We start from the raw sequence: 25,926 nt of genomic DNA on the forward strand, positions 1-25,926 counted from the left end.
GGTGTTATATTACAGAATTGGTGGTATGTTACACTAGAATACAAACAAGTAGCATCATGGTTTTTCTACATTTCCCACACTTGGATGACCAGCTGAGGGGGGAAATTGCTCTAATGAAAACACTAGAGATTAGCATATAAAGTGTAGATACTTTACTTTGACAGAATGGGCAAGAAAAATATTGGCCCAGCCAAAGGATAGAAGCAACTTGATGTAACCTCTCTTCAAGCAGGCCATTTTAACTCTTCACTTTTACATACTGTCTTCAGAGGCTTTCTGTAAACTCCCCATCAGTAATGACTAACCTGGGAAAAGCATAGGATAGAAAAAGCAGATGAAGATCACCCAAATAGGCTGTTGTTGCCAGGTCTGTTGGCATCTATAGGAAACCAAGAAAGTCAGCAAGGCCAGGGCCGGTGCCGACTCTTTTCATGAAGAAAAAAAGAAAAAAATCCCATTTTTAGACCCACTCAGGAGATATAGCTACTTTATAACCGGACCTGGAAGAAGCACGCCGACTGATTTTTGGATCTCTTTTTGATTCTTAACCATGGAGCAAATTCGGATCCCACCTGTCAAAAAACACAGAAAGCAAGATACATATTTTTCCTGTGGTGGTTTCTTTTCACAATTTTTGGGGTCTTTTTTCTTCATGTTCATCCCTGTCTATTTATACAAGGCACCCAGTTTACTACTCCATCATTTTTGTTCTGGGGAGGATGTTTTCTCCATTCTACTAGACACTGTTATGTTTGTTGTCCTGCCACCATCATAAAAACTGATTCACAAAGCTGGAGGTTTTATAAAATGCCAAACGCTGTGGGGCTGTCCAGTCCATAAATACCTTTTAGAAAATAACAGATCTTCCAGCGAGGTCTAAATAATTATCTTCTATATTTCCCTTACTCCTACTGTTCATCTAACAATTATGGCACCGCAACAAAATTCATGGCTGATTTCCCACATCATTTCTCCTCCTTTTCCTCTCTCTTGGTCTGCGTTAAGCTTGCCTGTACTTTTCCTTTTATGGACAGCTTCATCTCCCTGTGAAACCAAAACGGTGCTAGATAACCAGTAAGGGCCATCAACTAAACCCCTTTAATCCTAATTTCCCTTGAGGGTCTTTCCAACCTTGGGGAGCTTTTTGGCTAAAAGACGAGCTCATCTTGGCCTATATTTGTCTGAACTTCTGACAACGTGGCAACCCTTCAGCACAACTCCTTTCACAAAAGAACAATTTCATATCTAGTGGGATGATTGTTTTCAATTACTTGACTGTGTATTCATGCTGGTGATGGTCAAATGCACAGATAATTGTAGCATGGATGCAACTGACATTTGCAAAATAATAAAATGTTAAACTATCTTCTCTGTTGAAATGTTATGACTTTCAAAAATATATACTAACCATCCAAGTCAGAATGCATCAATTCTCCCCATGTATAAATCTGTGTGGTATAAATCTGCTCCTTGAACATCTGTCAGATACTTCTTTGTATAATGTCTGAGAAAATGGAAGTGCACTGATATGATACACAGGATCACAACACAGACTGATCTAAATAGACAAGACAGAGGTGCTACAGTTGTTACCTAAACACAAAATCTTACACAAGGTAAAGAACCTCCACAGGCTATGGCAAAGGTGATTCCAAGTCACAGGAACCATGTTTTTCATGCTCATACTCACAGAGTAAAACATACTCTTCAGTCTAGATCTGTTTTCATTTCAGGTCAAGAAAAAACATCAAAGAAAGGCCTTAACCCTAAGAGGCACTAAGTGCTTCCTGCAAGGTACTGAGCACCCTGAACTCCCACTGAACTAGTGGGTGCTCAGCACTTCTCAGAATTGGGCCCAAAGACTGAACAAAGAGAAATTTTCCATGACAGAGAAAACACAGTGACTGCAACATGCTGCATCTTAAGGACAAGAAGACAGCTGCATTAGGCAGGGAGAAAATCTACTTTTAAAAGTGTAGTATTTAGAAAACAGCCTTTAATTTACATTGCTATGTGTAGAAAGAATTGTTAGACATCAAAGGCAAGATTCTGCCACCCCTACTCACACTGAGTAAAACCTCACTTTACTAACACTGATTTCAATGGGGCTTGCTTGTGGGGTATTGTACCAGTCAACATAAGGGTGGCAGAATCTGCAACAACATGAGAACAATGGGCCAGATCCTCAGTTTATGGAATGCAGCATGGCACCATTGGCTGGCCCAATCTCATTAGAAGAAAACAGATAACCCAGAGTAGACGTCAGTTACAGGATTGGTGTAAGAGGGTCAGAGCCAGAGCCTGAGCCTGACAATAAAATTCATATATATATGGAGAGAGAGAGAGAGAGAGAGAGAGATCAACACTCAGAGATCATCCAGAGCTCTGAGATAATAATAGAGAGCCCCGGACTAAGCCAGCCCTGATTACAGAATGGGCCCCACCTGAGAGAAATTAGGTGATTCCAGGTTTAACTACTGAGTGGGCCCAGCTGAGGAAGGGCTGGAGGAAAGAGAATGCAGGGAGTCAAAAGGTGTCTGCAGGGTCTTGAGTGAACACCCAAAGAGCAGATGGGGAGACCTAGAAGGGAAGTAAAGAGGTGAGGAAGGAAATGTTGTAGGGAAAACTGTACTGTGGGTAGAAGATTTGATTTAGCTGTGCAGTACAGGGCTCTGGGCTGTAACCCAGAATTGAGGTTGGGACTGGATTCCCCTATCAGCCCCAAGGAAGTGGTGTACAAGGGTAGGTGAGCCCAGCGAGGGGGCTGCAGGCGGAATGTGACCGGGCTGAAGAAGAGCTGTGGAGAGGGTAGAAGCTTTTGATCTCTGTTAAGAGAGTTTTGAACTTTAATTTGGGTAGCTGACCCTGGAAGGAATGGGCTAAAGACTGTGCCCTGGCTGGAAGGATATGAGTTCTCCAAAAGAAACCACCACCGCCCCAGAGTGAATGTTGACAAGGGCTGTTACCCCACAAGGACATTGTGATGCCATGCCTGGCCATGAGGAAGTGCAGAGTAGTGAGTAAACCCTGTTACAATGCTTTTTCTTGCATTACTTTAACTGCAGCATGTCTAAAACAACTACATTTCTGTAGTTTTGCTTGTCCACTCTCTCTTTTCCTACACTTCATGGCAAGCACTGTATCTCAGCCCTAGTCTATATCCAGCTGATGATAGCACCTTTGGCAAACATCAAATGACTGACTGTCCTTGGCCACTTTTATATTGCGTGAGTATATGTGCTGCCAGACGCCTATCTGCAGAAGGGATTCTTTCTGCAGCAAATTAATATGAAGTGATTTACTTTGTCCATATTGGATACAAGGTTAAGGGGGTGAGGGAATCACTTCAGATTGTACTTGCTTTTGAAATCTTTACTTCTATATTCCATAAGTTCTTTGGAAGACATTTCATACAAAATGAAATCACAGATTGCCTACTTGAAACTTCTTTTTTGGATGGGATAAGTATTGCTGGTAAGTCATATAAATAATTGAGCTGCTAAGACTTAGCTCCTGGCCTAGCCGAAACGTGGTTGTGGGTTTTTGTTCTACATAGATTGGGCTGCCTTGGAACAATAAATAAACTCCAAACTAGAAAAGGCACATTCTGTGAATTAAGGGCTGGCTTCCTCTTTCCTTTACTTTCACTGAGCAGTACTTTCATTCCATGGGCTAGGACCTCAAAGCAAATCCTGCAGTGGGGAGACGCTGCAGTGCATTGAACATGGCCCAATAAGCTGTTGCCAAGGTGATGCTGTCGGGAGTTGTTCCAACACCCTGGACCAGTTGAAGTTTCTTCTCGATTGGGCTGATTGAGGAAGTAGAGTGGAAGGTGAAACCCTGGCTGCAGCAATACATGCTTTTATCTGGGATGGGTAGAGGGGCTGTTTCCTGCTTCTGTTGTGCATAGCTGGAAGTATAAAACAAATCTGTTTCTTTTCCAGTTTTCCCCTCTCTTTAACATAGACATGATAACTTGTTGTAGGGAGTTTGGACAACTCACCATGATGGTGTCCCTTCTTGGCATGCACTATTTTATTTATAAAAATGGATAATATTATTCCTGACCTTCTGGGAAGGATTAATGGACAGGAAGTGGATACTGAAGAGGTGGAGCCACTATTTCAAAGCCAGTCAATAAATTACCTATCTGCTTTAGAAGTAGGTTTTAGTTTCCTGTTTGAGTGCTAGCTAACAGATCTTTTAGGGCCAAACTTTGGCATTTGCAGAAAGTCTTATGCAAATCCAGAAAGGACATGTAACTGACCAATTTGCCATGCAAATAAATCTGCCTACAAATGTTGAGGAAGCCTTTAAGGAGGCCTGTTCAACATTTGGCCTGGAGAGTCAGACACGAAAGGCAGAAATATAGAAGTTTGCTTCTCTAATGTACGTGTGCCTTTATGATGACAGTTAAGGGACTGGGTGAATTTGTTTTTAAATTGCAAAATCTTTTAGAAAAAGGGATGGCGTCCTAGCCTCTGTTAGCCCAAAGCTGGGAATGGGCGATGGGGTGGATCATGTGATTACCCATTTTCTTCATTCCCTCTGAAACACCTGGGATCGACCACTGTTGGAAGACAGGGTATTGGGCTAGATGGACCTTTGTCTGACCCACTATGGCCATTCTTGTGTTGAATAAGTTTTCATAAAGGTGTGTTCAGCTATTGAGGATCTAATTGCTCGCTTTCCGGTGGCTGCCAGGCCAGCGGTGGACCGGCCCCCCGGTGGCCGCCTTTTTAGTTTGCATTAGGATTAGGAATCTTTGAATCCCTGTCTGAAATGAAATCAACATCTCAAAGTCTGTATTCAAATACGTTAACCAGGTTTAAAATGTAATATAATGAAGTGACTTCAAACAGTTCAGCATGGGGAGAGATCAATTTAATTAGGGCAATATTATTTATTTTTTTGACTGAGTTGCTGGGAAATTGCAGCCATAAACGCTAACATAATTTTTGTTTAGTTTTGAAGTTATTTGCAAGTAGCAGGAAGTATGAAATGAGTTTCCACCCATAGGTGAAACTTTCAAGCAGAAGTAAGTATCTTTTCTTCACCTCTCTGTGGATGTTTGTGTCACCTTCAAGTCTGCAGCACCATTTATCTTTCTCATGTTCCTAATGTGTGTGTTTCCCATAAACTTTATTTTAAAGCAAGGCAAAAGTGTGCTCGTAGGGCTCTCGCTCCTGTCAGTTATAGAGGAAGCAGAACTCAAAGCTTTCTGGGATGTCTCAGCAAAAATCTTAAGGCAAAATAATTGGTCACAATTTCACCAATCCCTCCCAATTTGGATTTTCAAATGCTAATCAGCTTTGTATACAAACCTCCTCAACCAATCCCTGACCCACACGCCTCATATGTTTTGGCTTCTCTACCACTTCTGCCTTTTAAGACAAATCACCAACAGCACTGTGGCTCTCTTGTTTGTCCCATAGTATGTACATCACACCTGTGACAAACAGCAGGAAAACATCTAAGATGTATTGCTCTTCAGATTCCAGTCAGACACATATATGGCATGTACCAAAACCTACCTAACTTGTCAACTGGTAGAAGAGTTATGTGGGGAGGGTGGACAGAAGATTTCCTTGAGCTTCTAGAAATAGGGTAAGGGCTAAAGAGAGGATCAGTTGGATCTGCTGAGCCCCATATTAAAAGGCAGAGAGGAGTTGCAGCAGCAGAAGGATCATGGAAACAGACTAGGTGATCAGTGGGAATTTAAATGCCCTCTAGTAGCAGGGAGAGTGAAATAGATTGAGTGGCAGGTGGAAGAAGGGATATATGGAGCAGCAGGGAGGGAAGATTATCCTGAACTTCTAGAAGTAGGGTGAGGGCTAGAGGGAGGATCCTTAGGATCCAGGCCTGGCAAATGGATTTGGGCCCTGATACAACAGTAAATTAATAAACAGAGTGCACACAACTGATTTCTGCTGGGACAAAATCAAGGAAAGAAATGCACCCTGGTTCATACCACTTTAGGTTATAAGACCTGAGAGAATGGGGACAAGCAGAGGCAAGGAATCCTGGACAATGAGTAAGTCACAGGCCTGGGACTCAAGATCTGGCTTCAATTCCCTGTTCCATCACAGACTTCCTGTGTGACCACAGGCAAGTTACGTAGTCTCTGTGCCTCAGTTCCCCATCTGTAAAAGATGAGATAATGAAGTATTATTCTCCTCAAGGGGTGGTTGTGAGGATAAATCCCTAAACACTAATGGGATGCTCAATTTCGGGGGTGATAGATGCCATAGTACTAACTAGCGATGTGATTCTGACTCAATCAACTCATATGAGCACACTGCTGACTTTAACAGAGGTTGTGGGAGGGGGAGAAAGAAATAGTGCTCCAGTTTTGGTGATCTTGGCCCAATATAGTCTAAATCCACCACTGCAAGATGGAGGGTGATCTATATAAATTGATTCTGTTAAACTTTCTAAAAATCATTCAGATTTTTGGATATTTAGCTGAACCTTTAAAAATTAAACCATCTCTCCACAGGACTGTTTTAGATCAGCAGGCAAGGGAAAACAAACAGACTTAGAAGACATGGTTAGGGGAACCTGAGACAGAAAACAGTTTTATTGGACAGGGTCGGACAGTATTGCTCAGGAGACCAAGGACAATTTTATGGGTGATGGGCAGGGTTATACTTTGAGGATAAGCCATAGTACCCAAACCCTCTCCAGAAACAATACATGACAATCGAAAGGGGAAAAAATCAACTCAGTTGTAAACAAGTTGAGGTTGCCAGTGCCTGGAATAATTAGCCACCTCCCAGATGAAAGTGCTAACTGGCTCTACCTCTATCTATATCTTTTCCCTTCTAATATCATATGGTTGCCTTCCAGAGTAAATCCTAGAGGGTCAAATTTCAGCTGGAGGTGTTGTGCAGCCAACAGTTAAAGTACTGTATCCTTATTGGTAGTGCAGTAGTACCAAGATGCCATAAGTAGGTTGGGCCCCCTTGTGGTGGGTGCTGTACAAACATATGATAAATCATAAACAAAACCTTTTAAAACCTAGACCTCGGAAACTATCATTTCCATTTGGTTCAAGCAGAAAAGGTGATTCTTTCAGTCCTACTTGGGGCCCTGCTGGGAAGCATCACCGAGATGGCAGCTATCACTGAGCGTATGTCTCCACTGCAAAAAAGTGTGTTCTTACCCTAATGAAATACAAATTATTTTTGCTGTTTATTGTAAAAACCTCTGGATCTCGGCTACACCAAGCTCTGAAGTGATCCAAAAATATCTGGAGGTAGCAGAAATGCCCAAGATAAACAAAACTGATAAATAACAGAAGAAGAAATCTTAGACTGTAGCAAGTATGAAAAGTGGTAAAGCTCTAGGACCTGATAGCTTTCCAGCTGAATTTTACAAGGTATTTAAGAGGGTCCCTTGAGAGGTACTTCTCAAATGCTATTCAGTTAGAGGTATTTCTACAACTCATTAAAGAAGTTGCAGTGACTGTTCTTGCTGAAGTTGGAAAAGACATTATCTTGTTGGGCAGCTCTCATAGGCCCATATCATTGTTGAACCATGACTAGGGCTGCAGATTTGTCACAGCATTTTTAGTCAAATTACAGAGCAGTCACAGTACATTTAGTAAAATGTTGTGATTTATTTTGATAAAAAATACTATGACAAATAAAGGCAGCTGGGGGGGGGGGGTGAAGAACGTCCGCCCTACAGCAGTGTCTCCTGTCCCATGGGGTTGCAGCTCCACTCACTCATATTTGGCCCTGCTGCCTCCCCATCATGATGGCAGGTTTGGTCCAGTCACCCTAAGTGGCATTGTGACCATGTGCACTCATTTGCAACACCCAGCCCAGGGACATGCCCAGCCCCACAGGACAGAAGCAGCTGCTGCAGGGTGAGTTTATTAAAATCATGGACACAAACACATAATGGACAAACAGGAAAATCACAGTATCCATAACATGTCTTCCCACCAAGACAAACCTGCAGCCCTTATGAAAAAGATTTTAGCAAAAAACTAGTGAGCCAATGGCAATCCATGCTCTCAGCTTATAAATCCAGATCAAACTGGATTTATTAAGGATAGACAGATCTCTCCAAATATTATTGGACTACGTGGAATCATCCATCATGCCAGACCGATAAAACAAATTCCTCTCTTTTTGACTTGATGCACAAAGCCTCTGATAGAATACAGTGAAACTTTTGTTTCTAATCCTACCCTATATGGACATTGGTCCCCGGTTCTGTAAATGGATAACTGCTCTTTACACAAAAGCAGCAGTATGAGTTAATGGACTTAAATCTCCCATTTGAACTACACGGAGGGACTAGGCAGGGATGTCCATTCTCTCTACTTTTTGCACTGGCCCCAGAACTTTTTGCCCAGAGGATAAGGGACAGTGAATCTGTATCGGAATAAAACTTGCAGGAGCACATCAAAAAATAGCTTTATATACAAATAATGTAATATTTTTATCTAAACCAAATATTTCCCTAAAATTAGTTTCTTAAAAAAATCCATAACTTTAGGAAAGCATCTGGATTTAAAGGAAAATATGCCAAATCTGAAATGCTAGGTATAAATTTACCAGACTTTGAAAAGTCACTCCTCCGGGGAAAAAAAAAAAGTACAATTGAGCAGCAAACCCTATAAGATACCTGGGAATTCAAATCTTAAACAACACATAAGGTGCTCTGTAATTTAAAAGTCAATCCACTACTTCAGCAAATGTAAAAAAAAATCTGGAGTGCTGGAGAAAGTATGCCATTTCTTGATTAAGAAGAACAGTCACAGTCAAAATGTAAGTTTTGCCAAGGTCATCTTTCTGGTTTCAATCTTTCTGTGATCATCCCAGACAAAACCCGAGCACAAACACAGAGGATGGTAGTTGTGGAAAAATTCACACGCCAAATACATACCCAGCAAAATAGACAGAAGACAAAGAGATAAATATTTGGTTACCTTTTATTCAACGTAAAGTATGTTCACATGCAAAAATACCCAGAGCACCTATCCAAGTTTTTTAGCATATTAACATTTGATAGGTTTCAGAGTATCAGCCGTGTTAGTCTGTATTCGCAAAAAGAAAAGGAGTACTTGTGGCACCTTAGAGACTAACCAATTTATTTGAGCATAAACTTTCGTGAGCTACAGCTCACTTCATCAGATGCATACTGTGGAAACTGCAAAAGACATTATATACACAGAGACCATGAAACAATACCTCCTCCCACCCCACTCTCCTGCTGGTAATAGCTTATCTAAAGTGATCACTTTCCTTACAATGTGTATGATAATCAAGTTGGGCCATTTCCAGCACAAATCCAGGTTTTCTCACCCTCCGCCCCCACCCACACAAACTCACTCTCCTCCTCTTCCTCAGCTCTTGTCTCCTAACGCCCCTACTCTACTTGCGCTATATTGATGACATCTTCATCATCTGGACCCATGGAAAAGAAGCCCTTGAGGAATTCCACCATGATTTCAACTATTTCCATCCCACCATCAACCTCAGCCTGGTCCAGTCCACACAAGAGATCCACTTCCTGGACACTACAGTGCTAATAAACGATGGTCACATAAACACCACCCTATACCGGAAACCTACTGACCGTTATTCTTACCTACATGCCTCCAGCTTTCACCCTGACCACACCACAAGATCCATCGTCTACAGCCAAGCTCTGCGATACAACCGCATTTGCTCCAACCCCTCAGACAGAGACAAACACCTACAAGATCTCTATCAAGCATTCTTACAACTACAATACCCACCTGCAGAAGTGAAGAAACAGATGGATAGAGCCAGAAGAGTTCCCAGAAGTCACCTACTACAGGACAGGCCTAACAAAGAAAATAACAGAACGCCACTAGCCGTCACCTTCAGCCCCCAACTAAAACCCCTCCAACGCATTATTAAGGATCTACAACCTACCTGAAGGATGACCGAACACTCTCACAAATCTTGGGAGACAGCCCCCCAACCTGAAGCAAATACTCACCAACAACCACATACCACACAACAGAACCACTAACCCAGAAACCTATCCTTGCAACAAAGTCCGTTGCCAACTGTGCCCACATATCTATTCAGGGGACACCATCACAGGGCCTAATAACATCAGCCACGCTATCAGAGGCTCGTTCACCTGCACACCCCCCAATGCGATATATGCCATCATGTGCCAGCAATGCCACTCTGCCATGTACATTGGTCAAACTGGACAGTCTCTACGTAAAAGAATAAATGGACACAAATCAGATGTCAAGAATTATAACATTCATAAACCAGTCGGAGAACACTTCAATCTCTCTGGTCACGCAATTACAGACATGAAGGTCGCTATCTTAAAACAAAAAAACTTCAAATCCAGACTCCAGCGAGAAACTGCTGAATTGGAATTCATTTGCAAATTGGATACTATTAATTTAAGCTTAAATAGAGACTGGGAGTGGCTAAGTCATTATGCAAGGTAGCCTATTTCCCCTTGTCTTTTCCTACCCCCCCCCCCCCCCCAGACGTTCTGGTTAAACTTGGATTTGTGCTGGAAATGGCCCAACTTGATTATCATGCATATTGTAAGGAGAGTGATCACTTTAGATAAGCTATTACCAGCAGGAGAATGGGGTGGGAGGAGGTATTGTTTCATGGTCTTTGTGTATATAATGTCTTCTGCAGTTTCCACAGTATGCATCCGATAAAATGAGCTGTAGCTCACGAAAGCTTATGCTCAAATAAATTGGTTAGTCTCTAAGGTGCCACAAGTACTCCTTTTCTTTTAACATTTGAAAGACATGCCCGGTCTGATAAATGTGTAATCAGAGCTGTCACTTCACTTAATCAAACCCCTAGACGGGACATGTCCTAGGTGCTGTAAGGATGCTTGCTCTGGGCAATGGTGTTGAACAGAGAACTCTGGTGACCACAGTCCTATACAACACGCGGCTGAGTTTGCTGGTTTGGTGCTGCTAATTGGTTTTGCTGGTACAAGCAGTCCTCGACCTTACAACGTTTGCGTTACAATGAATGGCACTTAGGACGCTTCTATGCTGACACCCTGATTCAACTTACGACTATAGGTTTTGAGTTTACGATGCTTGATCCCGCAGTGGAGTAGATTGCGGTTCTGAGTTATGACTTGACACAGTTGTAAGGAACAAACTGTGTCGTAAGTCCGAGGACTGCCTGTTTTTATATGGCTTGGATTTACACACCTGTTAGGACGTCCCACATGAACGAATAGCATTAACCACAACAAAGCTGCACTGCCAACGCAGGTTCAAATGGTAGGGAGACCCCAGCAGCTCGCATCCAAACCCCCAACCCCTGCTCTGCAGGCTTTGGGGCAAGCGGTGAAGAGGGGCAAAGCAGAACTACTGTAAGGTACCCCTAAGTTCAGCCCAGAAGCTTTCTGCCAGGCAGACTCCTGGGAACCGAGACCCCTGACAGTCCACACAGCCTCCCATGACGCACGCCAGCAGGGTGAGGAAGACTTAGAGTTGCCAGGTGTCTGGTTTTCAACCAGAATGCCTGGTTGAAAAGGGACCCTGTCAGCTATGGTCAGCACTGCTGACTGGGCCATTAAAAATCCGATTGGTGGCACAGCAGGGCTAAGGCAGGCTCCCTGTCTGCCATGGCTACGTGCTGCTCCTGGAAGCAGTGGCATGTCCCCCCGCTCTGGCTCCTATGCGTAGGAGCAACCAGGGGACTCTGCACGCTGCTCCTGCCGCAAGCGCTGGTTCTGCAACTCCCATTAGCTGGGAACCATGGCCAAAGGGAGCTGCAGGGGTGGTGCCTGGGGATGGGCAGCACGCAGAATCGTCTGGCCATGCCTCCACATAGAAGCTGTAGGAGGGACATGCTGATGCTTCCAGGAGCTGCTTGAGGAAAGTGCTGCCCAGAGCCTGCAGCCCTGTGCCCCTCCCGCATCCCAACCCCCAGCCCTGATCCCCCTCGCATCTTCCAAATCCCTCAGTCCCAGCCCCACCCTCCTACACCCCAACCCCCTCATCCCTATCTGAACCCCCCAGTTGGAGCCCTCACCTCCCCCCCCCCACTGCAATCCCTGGCCCCAGCCCAGGGCCCTCTCCCACCCCCCCCAGCTCGAGTCCCCTCCTGCACCCCAAATCCCTCATTCCTGGCCCCTCACCAGAGCTCTTGCCCCCCTGCACCCCAACCCCCTGCCTCAGCCCAGAACCCCCTCCCACACTCTGAACCTCGTGGCTCCACCCGCCAGCACCCCTCATCCATGGCCCGAGCCCTCAGCCCCTCCTGCATCCCAACCCACAGCCTCAGGGCAGAGCCTCCTCCCGCACCTTGAACTCATTTCTGACCCCACCCCAGAGCATGCACCCCTCCCCTCCCCGCACCCCACCTCCCTGAGCCAGCCTGGTGAAAATGAGCGAGCGAGCGAGCGAGCGAGCGAGGGGGGGCGGGGCCCTCGGAGGACGGACGGGACAAGGGTGTTTCAGTTTGAGCAGCTCCGTGTCCCGGCGGCAGCGGCGGCGACGGGAGGAGTCCAACCCTCGCGCCTGCGCACTCTCTGGCCGCAGCGGCGCCGCTTGATGACGTTTGAGGGGCGCGCGCGGAGGGGGCCGCAGATCGCGAGGCCCCGCCAGCATGAAGGAGACGCCGCTGTCCAACTGCGAGCGGCGCTTCCTGCTGCGCGCCATCGAGGAGCGGAAGGTACGAGACCGAGACCCCCCCACCCCCACCCCCGCCTTCCCCTCCCCCTCCCCCACAGCGCCGCCACCGGCCGGGCCCCCTCCCACGGGAGCGCCGGCGGGCCCCCATCCCTCCCTGCGGGTCGGACCCGGGGCTGCCCCGCGCGGGTGGTGACTCTGCTCTCGGCTTTGCAGCGCTTGGACGGGCGGCAGAGCTACGACTACAGGAACGTGCGGATCTCCTTCGGCGCCGACTACGGCTGCTGCATCGTGGAGCTGGGGAGGACCAGGTACCGCGGGGAGCCCCCCACCCGTCCCTGTGTGGCTCGTGGCGGTACCCCGTGTCTCCCCACAGCCGCCGCGGCCTGGCCCTGCCGCCGCGGCCCCGATTGCCCTCGTGCCCGCGGGGTGCGGATGCAGCGCAGCGGCCTGCAGGAGGACGGTAGCGATGCGGGGGAGGGGATGGCGCTGAGGAAAACAAATAGAGGTTGGGCTCCCTTGAGGTGTTTATAGGTACAGCGTGGAAAGCTGCCGATGAGCGGATCTTTATGTCCAAGCCCTGGATGTTGGCAATTCATTAATTTCCCCCATCCAAGGATCTCAGATTAAGCCTCGCAACACCCTTGGGAAGTAGATGGTATCTCTCTTCTATAGGCTGGGGGAACTGAAGTAGACACAAGTAAATTGTTCGAGCTCCCACAGTGGTAAAATTAGGAATAAACCGCAAGAAATTTGAACTTCTGACCTGTGCTTTAACGTCTAGATCCTGCTTATTCCCTGTTCGGGACTGTCATTTTATCTGTATAACCAAGTCCTATATATGAAGAAGCTGTAATAAACTGGAGATGTGCAGTAAAATTGAAGGTTTCAGAGTAGCAGCCGTGTTAGTCTGTATTCGCAAAAAGAAAAGGAGGACTTGTGGCACCTTAGAGACTAACCAATTTATTTGAGCATAAGCTTTTGTGAGCTACAGCGTCCGATGAAGTGAGCTGTAGCTCACGAAAGCTCATGCTCAAATAAATTGGTTAGTCTCTAAGGTGCCACTAGTACTCCTTTTCTTTTTAGTAAAATTGAAGTGTAAGTTGCTTTAATGTTAAAGTTGTTTTTGTCACCCATACTGAAATCTTTTGGGGTTTGTGGGGGGGGTTTCTTTTGCAGAGTCCTTGGACAGGTTTCATGTGAACTTGTTTCCCCAAAGCTAAATCGAGCTACAGAGGGTATACTTTTCTTTAATCTTGAGCTCTCCCCAATGGCTGCACCAGCTTTTGAGCCTGGCAGGTATGTCTCTTCAGTGACTACAGGCAAGGATGGCATAAGGAAAGCTATTCAGTTTCATAGTTTCAGACTTATTAATAACTCACAACTAAAATGTACCCAATCTCTTGTTTTTTCCAGGCAATCTGACCTTTTGGTGAAACTGAATCGACTACTAGAAAGATGCCTAAGAAACTCAAAATGTATAGACACTGAATCTCTCTGTGTTGTTGCTGGTGTAAAGGTGTGAAAAACGCTATGAAATCAAAAGGTCTTTAATACTAGGGGATTAATATGTTGCATTTAGAGGTCAGTCTGTCTTTGAGGACCATTAATCTTGATTTTATTTTAAAAGGCCAAGGTTCCAGCTGTCCAAACATAGATGTGTTTAACTTTAAGGTTGTGCATAGTCCCTTTATAGTCAATGGGCTGTGTACATGCTAAAGCTAATCATATGCATGAATGTTTACAGCAGCAGTTCTCAAACTGTGGGTTGGGACCCCAAAGTGGGTCACAACCCCATTTTTAATGGGGTCACCAGGGCTGGCTCAGACTTGCTGGGGTCTCAGGCCAGAACCGAAGCTTGAGCCCTACTTCCCAGGGCCGAAGCTGAAGCTTGAGCACCACTGCCCAGGGAGCAAGGCTCAGGTTACAGGTCCCTTGCCTGGGGCTGAAGCCCTTGGGCTTTGGCTTTGGCTTCCTCACCCAGGGCAGTGGGGCTTGGGCTTTGGCATTGGCCCCACCACCTGGGGCGGTGCGGCTCAGGCTTCGGCTGGGGTCGTGTAGTAATTTTCCTTGTCAGAAGAGGGTCGCAGTGCAGTGATGTTTGAGAATCCCTGGTTTACAGGATCAGGGCTGAAATCATACTTCAGTTTTATTTTCTTCATCACAAATTAATAGTGTTGAAAACAGATACTGTCTCTGTTTGGATTTATTCAGTTTTCATCATAATTTTTGATGATCAAGAACTGAATTATACTTACCTTCAACATGAATAGTAAAAAGCTATTTGAAAAGATGTTGGAAAATCCATACAAGTGACCAGGACTACAGTTTAGTGAATTTTCATGTTGTTTTTTCCCGCTAACCCCCACCCCCTCCCAGGTGTGGCAAATTCGTGTGGACCTGCATTTGTTGAATCATGATGGAAACATTATTGATGCTGCAAGTATAGCAGCAATAGTGGCTTTGTGTCACTTCCGTAGACCAGATGTATCTGTGCAAGGAGAGGAAGTAACTTTGGTGAGTAGGATGAGGTGAAAGTGGTGGGATTATTGAAATTAAAATTTCATTGATTGCTGCTCTATGTAAAATGGATCTTTGTCAACAGAGACAAGTTAAGTTTTAGAGGTAGAGCTACTTAAAATATCAAGGGATAGGAATAGATCCATTTGTTTTTATCAATATGTATAGTATACATTTACTGATTTTTAATTTGAGAGACTGTAAACATTAAGAAATAAGGATGACCTTTTTAGCACTTTTTTGTACTTCTCAGCCAAACTGGAAGGGGTCAAATGGCACAAAAATGGGTACAGTACAGTTACCTAGATAGGTAATATTAACAGGAAATAACATTTTAAAAAGAGAGAGCGAATCAAGTCATGTTGAATTTTTAGATGATAGGCTTTTCTTACTTTTTGTCTTAGTATTTTCTTTTAAATTATATATGGAATTGAGTAAGTAACAAATTTCCACCTTGACTATTTATATTTTTAGTATACCCCTGAGGAACGTGATCCTGTCCCTTTGAGTATCCATCACATGCCTATCTGTGTCAGTTTTGCCTTTTTCCAGCAAGGGTAAGTTTCTGTTATGGCACTGACTTAAATCATCTACCAGTTTCTGCAGAACTGGAAGAAAAACATACATTTCCATAAATAGCCATGTTAACAAAGTGCACTAGTGAACTAACTTTATCTGAAATGAGAAGGTGTGAAGAAGAGGTGTTCCTCTTCATGCTGCAGTGTGTAACATGAAATTTCTGTAGACTTTTCATAAAAATGTACACTTATGAAATCGGTCTCCTTGGGTATACTCATCCCCAAAACCATGAAGCTTGTTTGTGTAATTTGTCTCCTGCCCTTATAGTTTCAGGCAAGCAGGTTACCCTTAACTATTGTGTCCTATTCAACAATGGTTTCAGGACCTATTTGTTGGTGGATCCCAGTGAACGAGAGGAACGTGTAATGGATGGCCTCCTAGTGATTGCCATGAATAAACATCGTGAGATTTGTACTATCCAGTCCAGTGGAGGGATTATGCTGTTAAAAGATCAGGTAAATGGCATTTTCTTTGAGTCATTCTCTCTGGTATAAACTTCTTGAAGTATTGTAATATTGAACCATCTAGTACTGTTTTGATGTGAGAGAAGAATGGTATCTCTCTGTCTGATTGCATAGAAAACTGGATAGGAAATGTAAACATGACAGTTCTTTGGGGGGATGGTCTAAACTCCAAATGTTTGGTCTCATACTCTGTACTTCTTGAATGGAGTTTAAGGTAATTGGGACAGCAATCTCTTAACATTTCCAAGTGGTATTTATAAGTCTTTCTAAATATAAACGTGTTTCTTGACTATAACAAATAACTTATTGCTGCCAGATTTCAATGCTCCTCTGTTAGTATTTGTGTAGCCGCTAGTCTTGAAATATTTGTCGCTTTAATCTGAAATGAAACAAAACTTTTTTTCTTAAGCCCAATAATAATATTGGAAGTCTTTTTCATTCTTAAGATGGCACATAGCTCTTTTTTCTAATTATTAATGAATTTGGTAGTTCAGTATAAATCTGTGCATACAATATATAACATATGACAGACTGCTCAGGTTAAACAGTACTAACTAGGCATAAAGCATATTTCCTCTATCAAACAAATTCTTAGCTAAAGGTTTGTGGGGAAGCTTCCATTTGAACTTCCTGACTGAGACATCATTCATAGGTCATTAGCATCTAGCAGTACAAAAAAAAGTACGTTTTCACTTAAATTAAGTATAAAGTTATGTTTATTTTAATTGCATGATAATAAATTATTGTTCACTACAAACAGGTTCTGAGATGCAGTAAAATAACTGGTGTTAAAGTAGCAGAGATTACAGAGCTAATTCAAAAGGCCTTGGAGAATGACCGGAAAGTTAGGTGAGATTGTTAAAATGGAATGTATTGGAAGTTAATATGTTTGTGGGGTCAGATTATTCTTGTACTGTTTTCCTGTGAGTGGAGTCTCTGAAAGAGAAGCTGTGCAACTGATGGTCTTCAATAAGCAGTGTTATACTCAGACTCAGCTAATAGTTCTGTTTTCCCTGAAGAGATGATTGTATTGACACCCTCAAGCCAATTGTATTTGATGCATGATGCAAAACAACTACTGTGGGAAACCTTGGGGAGGAGGGGAGAGAATAAAGTTGGAAAAAGAAAAGCTTAGTTGTTTAAAGAAGATGGCATGATACTAATAAAACAGCCACATTCAAAAAAGGATTGCTGTTCTCAGGTGACTGAGACCACAACTAGGGAAAACTTGGCCTTCTCAGTTCAGTTTTTGTGCCTGATCTCAAACAGGAACAAATTTTCTGTATTGTTTAACTTAACACAGGGGTTCTCAAACTGGGGGTCGGGACCCCTCAGGTCATGAAGTTATTACATAGGGGGGTCGTGAACTCTCAGCCCCTATCGCAAACCCCACTTTGCCTCCAGCATTTATAATGGTGTTAAGTATATTAAAAAGTGTTTTTAATTTATATGGGGAGGGGGGGTCACACTCAGAGGCTTGCAGTGTGAAAGGGTTCACCAGTACAAAAGTTTGAGAACCACTGACTTAACAGTTTAAACAGCTAACCTGTTTTTTTTAGTGTTGCTGTTGTAAATCACATCTCTGTATATAACTGAACTCTCTCTAACTTGACTTTTTGAAATGTAAAATGTCTTAAAACATAATTTTTGTATTTATTTAATAAATAGGAAAGAAGGTGGAAAGTTTGGCTTTGCAGAGTCTATACCAGATCAAAAGATCTCTGCCTTTAAAATGGAAAGAGCTCTTGTTGATACTAAAGATGTGGAAGAGCAAGCTGAAGAAATCATCACCAAGGCTGACTCTCCTTCAGATGTGTATCTTTTCTACTGTATCACTTTAGTGAGAAGACAGTGATATCTCACTGTTAAAACTTTCTGAATCACGCAATACATCTTGAGTTTCTCGTTTCTTTGAAGGCTATGACTACATCATGATCATCTATATCTTCTTTTATTTATAGAAAGTGTATCCCAGTAGAAAGAAAAGGAGTACTTGTGGTACCTTAGAGACTAACCAATTTATTTGAGCATAAGCTTTCGTGAGCTACAGCTCACTTCATCGGATGCATACTGTGGAAAGTGTAGAAGATCTTTTTATACACACAAAGCATGAAAAAATACCCCCACCCCACTCTCCTGCTGGCAATTTCCCATCTAAAGTGATCACTCTCTCCTTACAATGTGTATGGTAATCAAGGTGGGCCATTTCCAGCACAAATCCAGGGTTTAACAAGAACGGCGGGGGGGGGAGGGGGGGTAGGAAAAAACAAGGGGAAATAGGTTACCTTGCGTAATGACTTAGCCACTCCCAGTCTCTATTCAAGCCTAAGTTAATTGTATCCAATTTGTAAATGAATTCCAATTCAGCAGTCTCTTGCTGGAGTCTGGATTTGAAGTTTTTTTGTTGTAATATCGCAACTTTCATGTCTGTGTGCAGCATCACTTGCCCCATAACCTCAGCCGTGCGGAACACAATGCCATCCACAGCTTCAGAAACAACTCTGACATCATAATCAAAAAGGCTGACAAAGGAGGTGGTTTTGTCATCATGAATAGGTCTGAATATGAACAAGAGGCTGCTTGGCAGCTCTCCAACACCACTTTCTACAAGCCATTACCCTCTGATCCCACTGAGAGTTACCAAAAGAAACTACAGCATTTGCTCAAGAAACTCCCTGAAAAAGCACAAGATCAAATCCGCACAGACACACCCCTGGAACCCTGACCTGGGATATTCTATCTACTACCCAAGATCCATAAACCTGGAAATCCTGGGCGCCCTATCATCTCAGGCATTGGCACCCTGACAGCAGGATTGTCTGGCTATGTAGACTCCCTCCTCAGGCCCTACGCTACCAGCACTCCCAGCTACCTTCGAGACACCACTGACTTCCTGAGAAAACTACAATCCATCGGTGATCTTCCTGATAACACCATCCTAGCCACTATGGATGTAGAAGCCCTCTACACCAACATTCCACACAAAGATGGACTACAAGCCATCAAGAACACTATCCCCGATAATGTCACGGCTAACCTGGTGGCTGAACTTTGTGACTTTGTCCTTACCTATAACTATTTTACATTTGGGGACAATGTATACCTTTCAAATCAGTGGCACTGCTATGTGTACCTGCATGGCCCCACAGTATGCCAACATTTTTATGGCTGACTTAGAACAACGCTTCCTCAGCTCTCGTCTCCTAACGCCCCTACTCTACTTGCTCTATATTGATGACATCTTCATCATCTGGACCCATGGAAAAGAAGTCCTTGAGGAATTCCACCATGATTTCAACAATTTCCATCCCACCATCAACCTCAGCCTGGTCCAGTCCACATGAGATCCACTTCCTGGACACTACAGTGCTAATAAACGATGGTCACATAAAAACCACTCTATACCGGAAACCTACTGACTGCTAGTCCTACCTACGTGCCTCCAGCTTTCACCCTGACCACACCACACGATCCATCGTCTACAGCCAAGCTCTGCGATACAACCGCATTTGCTCCAACCCCTCAGACAGAGACAAACACCTACAAGATCTCTATCAAACATTCTTACAACTACAATACCCACCTGCGGAAGTGAAGAAACAGATTGATAGAGCCAGAAGAGTTCCCAGAAGTCACCTACTACAGGACAGGCCTAACAAAGAAAATAACAGAACGCCACTAGCTGTCACCTTCAGCCCCCAACTAAAACCCCTCCAACGCATTATTAAGGATCTACAACCTATCCTGAGGGATGACCCAACACTCTCACAAATCTTGGGAGACAGGCCAGTCCTTGCCCGCAGACAGCCCCCCAACCTGAAGCAAATACTCACCAGCAATCACATACCACACAACAGAACCACTAACCCAGGAATCTATCCTTGCAACAAAGCCCGTTGCCAACTGTGCCCACATATCTATTCAGGGGACACCATCACAGGGCCTAATAACATCAGCCACACTATCAGAGGCTTGTTCACCTGCACACCCACCAATGTGATATATGTCATCATGTGCCGGCAGTGCCCCTCTGCCATGTACATTGGTCAAACTGGACAGTCTCTACGTGAAAGAATAAATGGACACAAATCAGATGTCAAGAATGATAACATTCATAAACCAGTCGGAGAACACTTCAATCTCTCTGGTCACGTGATTACAGACATGAAAGTTGCGATATTACAACAAAAAAATTTCAAATCCAGACTCCAGTGAGAGACTGCTGAATTGGAATTCATTTGCAAATTGGATACAATTAACTTAGGCTTGAATAGAGACTGGGAGTGGCTAAGTCATTACGCAAGGTAACCTATTTCCCCTTGTTTTTTCCTACCCCCCCTCCCCCCCCCCCCCCGCCGTTCTTGTTAAACCCTGGATTTGTGCTGGAAATGGCCCACCTTGATTATCATACACATTGTAAGGAAAGTGATCACTTTGGATGGGCAATTGCCAGGGGGAGAGTGGGGTGGGGGTATTTTTTCATGCTTTGTGTGTATAAAAAGATCTTCTACACTTTCCACAGTATGCATCCGATGAAGTGAGCTGTAGCTCACGAAAGCTTATGCTCAAATAAATTGGTTAGTCTTTAAGGTGCCACAAGTACTCCTTTTTCTTTTTGCGAATACAGACTAACACGGCTGTTACTCTGAAACCTATCCCGGTAGAGGAATTCATAGTATAGCATGTTGATCAGGAGTGTGTGGGTTTTCTGCCAGAATCCTTCTCTGCCTCCCTTTTCCATTACTCCTCTAATGCCTCTGAATCCTTCAGCTAAGGAAGGTTCAGTGCAGCTCCATGTGGCATTATTAATTTCTATTCCACGGCTATAGAAAAGGGGAATCACTCAACGGCAACGTGAGGCCCTTCTAGGGGAGATGAGTTCTGCAGCACAGGCAGCAAAAAGATGAACCCAACTAAGTTCTGCCTGGCAATGTGGGGCTCAGCTGTGAAGGTGATCAGTTGTCTCATCCATTGTGCATACGTTAGGCATTTTTACTTTGTCAGCTGTTCAAGAGAACACTGACTTGCCATTTTGCTCAAATGAATTTCTTCACATCACGTGCTCAGCCCTTGGTACCCACCGCAGATTGTTTATGTACTTCAACTTTCCAAATAATTTACCTAGTTCAACATGCTGTGCAATGAGAGTAAAAATAAGAATTCTGGCAATTTATAGATTTTTCTTAAGTAGCTCAGTTTTGCCAAACCAGTACTGAGGATGCCTGGGATGGCCCAACTTGGGGAGGGGATAGAGAACTCCTGGGGAGACCTTGAAGAATCTGAGAGAGAGGAGGAAGAGGAAGGTAACAGTGATGATGCTACCACCTCAGAGGGTCAGAAAATGGAAATGGAAGAGAGAAATGTTGTGAGGAATACTAAGAAGGGTTAGTATCTGCTTTAAATGTAATATTACCGAAAACACTGTTCATGTATTAATTCTGGTGTATTTGAAGCTGTGTCCCCTCCTTAGCAGCAAGAAGGGGAAAACATCATAGGAACTTGCCAGCAGGAAGATGCAGCTGCCAACTGCAAAATGACCACTTTAGAGCTGTTATGGCTTACATCTGCCAAATTTAAATATCCAACCCCAGAAAGACATGCTGGGAGTAGAGGGTGGAGTTTTTACAAGAGGGAAACCCTACACTGGGGAATTAGTAGGGACCAGAAAGTAACAAAGAAAGGTGCTTTTGGGGAAAGGACCTGCTTTGTTTTGTGCCTGTTGCCATTATGTCAGTATCTAATGAAAGCAAAATACCAGACAAACCAATGAGAATGGTCTTGGGGCTCTGTCCTCTACCTACTGTTGAGAGATGAGGCAGCAGGATACTAAACCAAACTCAGCCACTCTTCTAAAAGTGTTCAGTTTATAACAGCTAAAATAAAGTATCAGTTGTTTTAAAGTTATTGTGCTCAAAGGGTGATTCTGGCCCTTGAGTTGCACACTAGAGTGAGAAAAACATATCCCCCCTGCGTTGAAATGTCTCTAGGTGTGTAGTAATGATTTATACTCACAGAAATGTGATGTACAAAACAACACTCAGGTTTTACAGTAATATAAATAACAGTTTTCTCTTGTTTGTTTGTAAGGTGATGACACAATTGTACTGTCTGACAGTGAAGAAGAGGAAGTTGTCATTCTGGAACCAGAGGAGAGGCCGAAGAAAACACGGTAACCACAACTATGTAGTTAAAGGGGAAAAAATCTTTAAAACAGCATACTGTGTTGAGACAAGGAATAGTTTCAGCAAGTACGGTATACTTCCTTGTGCCTACGCTTGTCAAGGAAAACATTGCTCTCAGATAATGGGGCCAGATCCTCAGCCTGTTCTTGGTTCTTTGCACTGCCTAAGGGAGCCGCCAAGGATTCTCTGAATGTTGGGGAATCTAGGGATAGTGTATTTACTTGTATTACTGTAGTGCCTGAGTCCTTGTCGTGAACCAGGAGCCCATTGTGCTAGCTATTGTACAAACTGAATAAAAAGACAGTCTCTGCCCTGAATCAGCAGGTTCAGCTCTATGCCACCTCTCACATAGGGGGTAAGGCCAAAGCATCCAGTGTTTGGGCTAATCAGCACCTGATAAAGCAGTGCCTATGGGACTGCTCCAGCTGGTGCAATTTAAATCTGATATTTGGATGTTCTGAGTTACCCTGTGGTAGCAAAAGGGTGGATTAGAGCTTCCTATCCTACTCCTCAGGTGTGCTGCAGTGGATTCTGCCCACTGAATAGGATAGAGTCCACATTTCCCAGCTCTAACTACTAATGCAACAGGAGCTTGTATTATTTTTAGCACAGATTTATTACCTTCTTTATAAGAACCATGCAACTCAATGCTAATAGAAATGATGGTATCTAGAAAGGTAGTCTGCTCTAACATGTTTGTTAAATGTGGATTTGTGTTGCAGAGGTTGTTTGCAGTTTGGATGGGGCTTTCCCTTAGTTTTCTTTAAACCCTGTTACAAGTAAAGCACAATTGGATTGTGGTAGGCTGGTCATGTATAGAGCTGAGATCTTGAAAACCTTTATGACTTGGGGCTTGACTTGCAGGGAACACCAGTCTAGCCACTCAGTCTTTTATTAAGCTGCCTTATTTTAGGTTAAATGTTGTTTGTTCACAGAACTCAAACCAGCGCCAAACAAGAAAATTCTTCAAATAAGAAAGCATTTAACAAAAAAAGAAAAAAGAAGAGAGCGACTCATTAGTCATGTTCCCTTCAAAATAATTGTATAGATTAATACTTAAATGAGACACTTACTCTGTATATTAAGCTACTGAATGTATTTTTGTAGATCAGTTTTCCTTGTTCCCCCCCCATTTCTGAAACTTAGATCTACTTCTCTGTATATTTTTTTATATAATAGTGTACATTTGTCTTGCAATAAACTAAACATTCAAAAGTGTCAGCATTTGAGTAGAAGGTATAATAGGGTGGTAACTAAGTAAGCAAACTCTTGAATTGCACATCTGTAAATATTAACACTTCCATCTCATAAGAGCTGCTTCTCAAAGCCTTTTAACTTCATTTTAAGGCAGTGCATATCTACATTTCTAAGTATTAAGGTTCTGGATTGGCATGGTTTGATTTTCTGTTCAATCTAAGCATAAGCTTCATCCAGTACCTCTTCACATCAATAGAATTAGTTGCAGTGGAATTATTGAGAGTGAATTAGGCCTCATGTCTGCAAGAGATGGGTGTTGTAGACAAAGCAGCTCCTTTGTTGTCTTTACCAAGAACATGACAAGCATCTCAGCCTAAAAACATTCCTCCCCTGTAAATTGTAAGAAATTAAGAAAAGGAGTACTTGTGCCTTAAAGACAAATCTATTTGAGCATAAGCTTTTGTGAGCTACAGCTCACTTCATCGGCTGCATTCAGTGGAAAATAATGAATGCATCCAATGAAGTGAGCTGTAGCTCACAAAAGCTCATGCTCAAATAAATTGGTTAGTCTCTAAAGGTGCCACATGTCCTCCTTTTCTTTTTTGTGAATACAGCCTAACTCGGCTGCTACTCTGAAACAAGAAATTAAGAGACTGCCTGTAGTCTTTGTTAATGTTTATTTTTAAACATATCAGTTTAACCATGTTTCATGAAAATTAAGGAATACTTCTTAAACTGTAAGTCTAAAAAGAACTATCCTAGAACACTAGAACTTACTGAAACAAAGTAGGAAGAAGGATCTATGCAATAGCATCAGACAAGTTAGTCTCATGAAGCAGTTGAGATTTTAGAAGATGAAATAGACAAACAGGAAAATCCATACAAGAGGAGAGTAGAAATAACTTACATCTTATTTCATGTGTTCATAAGTTATATATAGTAAAACTGAGAATTTAATTTTGCCCCTGTAACTTTAAAGCTTAGCAAAAGTGCTTCTTGGCAGAGCTCTTTACGTGCCTCTTAGGAAATAAATGTTGTTCTTAAAAGGAAGACCAAACATGTTTGTTTGCAGTATCAGATTTTTTTTTTAAAATGGGGAAGAAATGGCAAGTGTAAAATATATGAATGGGTCCAAACTCAGTGTTTTATAGATGCTGCAAGTGAAGTTTTCACTTAAGTCAATGTAGGGCACTATTGTAAATATATATATATTGCAGTGGTTCATACCCTGTCTTGTCTCTGTGTAAAGTTTACTTCATCTTTACAGTGATCTAGCATTCTCCTTGCAGGGATCTTGTTCCATCGCTTCTTCCAACCTCTAGGCTACATTTTGTTGACCTTTTCTGTTGAGGAAAAACCTGCAACTGGACCTGGTTCTGTGAAAGGCTGTACAAACAAGCTGTTTGCTGTACAGTACAATCTGCTTTTGCCTCAGGGAAAGATTTAGCCTAGTAGTGCAACCTTTGTGCATTATAGCTGAGGTAAAAGGACAGAAGATGCTGGGAACTTTACAGAGAAATGTTAAGACTTCAAGGGAAAAGGACAAGGGGTAATAGAGATGAGATTATGAAGTAAAGGGGGAAGAGATATACCATGAACAGAGCTGTGCTCTTTAATATTAGAGGTCCCTCAATCTTAACAGGCTTAAGGCATCCACCCACAGGAGTAAAGGGGTGTATTAGTACTGTATAGTATGGGGAGGGGGGTTAGTGAAGCAGTTTTGATGCTATAAAAAAGCAGTATAATAGGAAGCAGACAGGCATAGTAACATTTCTTTTCAAAAGATAAGATTGTTAAACTGCTTTTCATGTAGCTTTAAGGTTACCTATATTGTACCACTAATGTGCACACACACAAAATTTAGAGGATGTGCTGCTTGCCTATATACACACACACACAACCAAATCTAGCAGCTTTAGTGAGGTATAATACCAGTCATTTTTTTCAATCCAACATTAAAAATTATCTATATCCTAGAAGGACTTTTAGAAAAAAAACAAGCAGTTGGCTCAGGGTTCCTGAGCCAAAGCCACTCCTAAACCAAAGAAAAAGGAGATAAAATTATGAGCATATTTTAGAGCATTTCAAAAACAGTATATGAAAATTAAGGCTGGTAGTAATACAGTAATTAGGATGCCTGGTGCTGGAACATAGTGTGTACATGGACTTCTTTCCAAACTTGCGGCAAAGAGACTTTAGCCTGTTAGTCTTTGGAGGGTCATTAATGGTCTACCCCTTTCCATAGGTCCAGTGGAGGTATGGTCAAGCACCCCTGGGGAAGCCAAAAGGAAATTCATGGCACCAAGCCTGCCCTCCACTTCTACTTCCCTTACCCATTCCACCCTCCACCCCTACCTTA

General features: G+C 43.1%; 1 protein-coding gene across 1 annotated transcript; it reads left to right on the forward strand.

Moving 5' to 3' along the window:
- Positions 1 to 12,529: 12,529 nt before the first annotated feature.
- EXOSC9 (exosome component 9) lies at positions 12,530 to 23,536 on the forward strand. The gene is made up of 12 exons (XM_084626834.1): positions 12,530 to 12,668; positions 12,842 to 12,936; positions 13,805 to 13,924; positions 14,042 to 14,144; positions 15,005 to 15,142; positions 15,620 to 15,702; positions 16,047 to 16,179; positions 16,949 to 17,037; positions 17,857 to 18,003; positions 21,385 to 21,572; positions 22,276 to 22,357; positions 23,306 to 23,536. The coding sequence occupies exons 1-12, from the start codon at positions 12,603 to 12,605 to the stop codon at positions 23,388 to 23,390; spliced, it is 1,329 nt and encodes a 442-aa protein (XP_084482960.1). The 5' UTR covers positions 12,530 to 12,602; the 3' UTR covers positions 23,391 to 23,536.
- The last annotated feature ends 2,390 nt before the right edge of the window (positions 23,537 to 25,926 follow it).

The sequence above is a fragment of the Lepidochelys olivacea genome, assembly GCF_965140295.1.
Source record: "Lepidochelys olivacea isolate rLepOli2 genome assembly, chromosome: 4".
NCBI classification, from domain to species: Eukaryota; Metazoa; Chordata; order Testudines; family Cheloniidae; genus Lepidochelys; species Lepidochelys olivacea.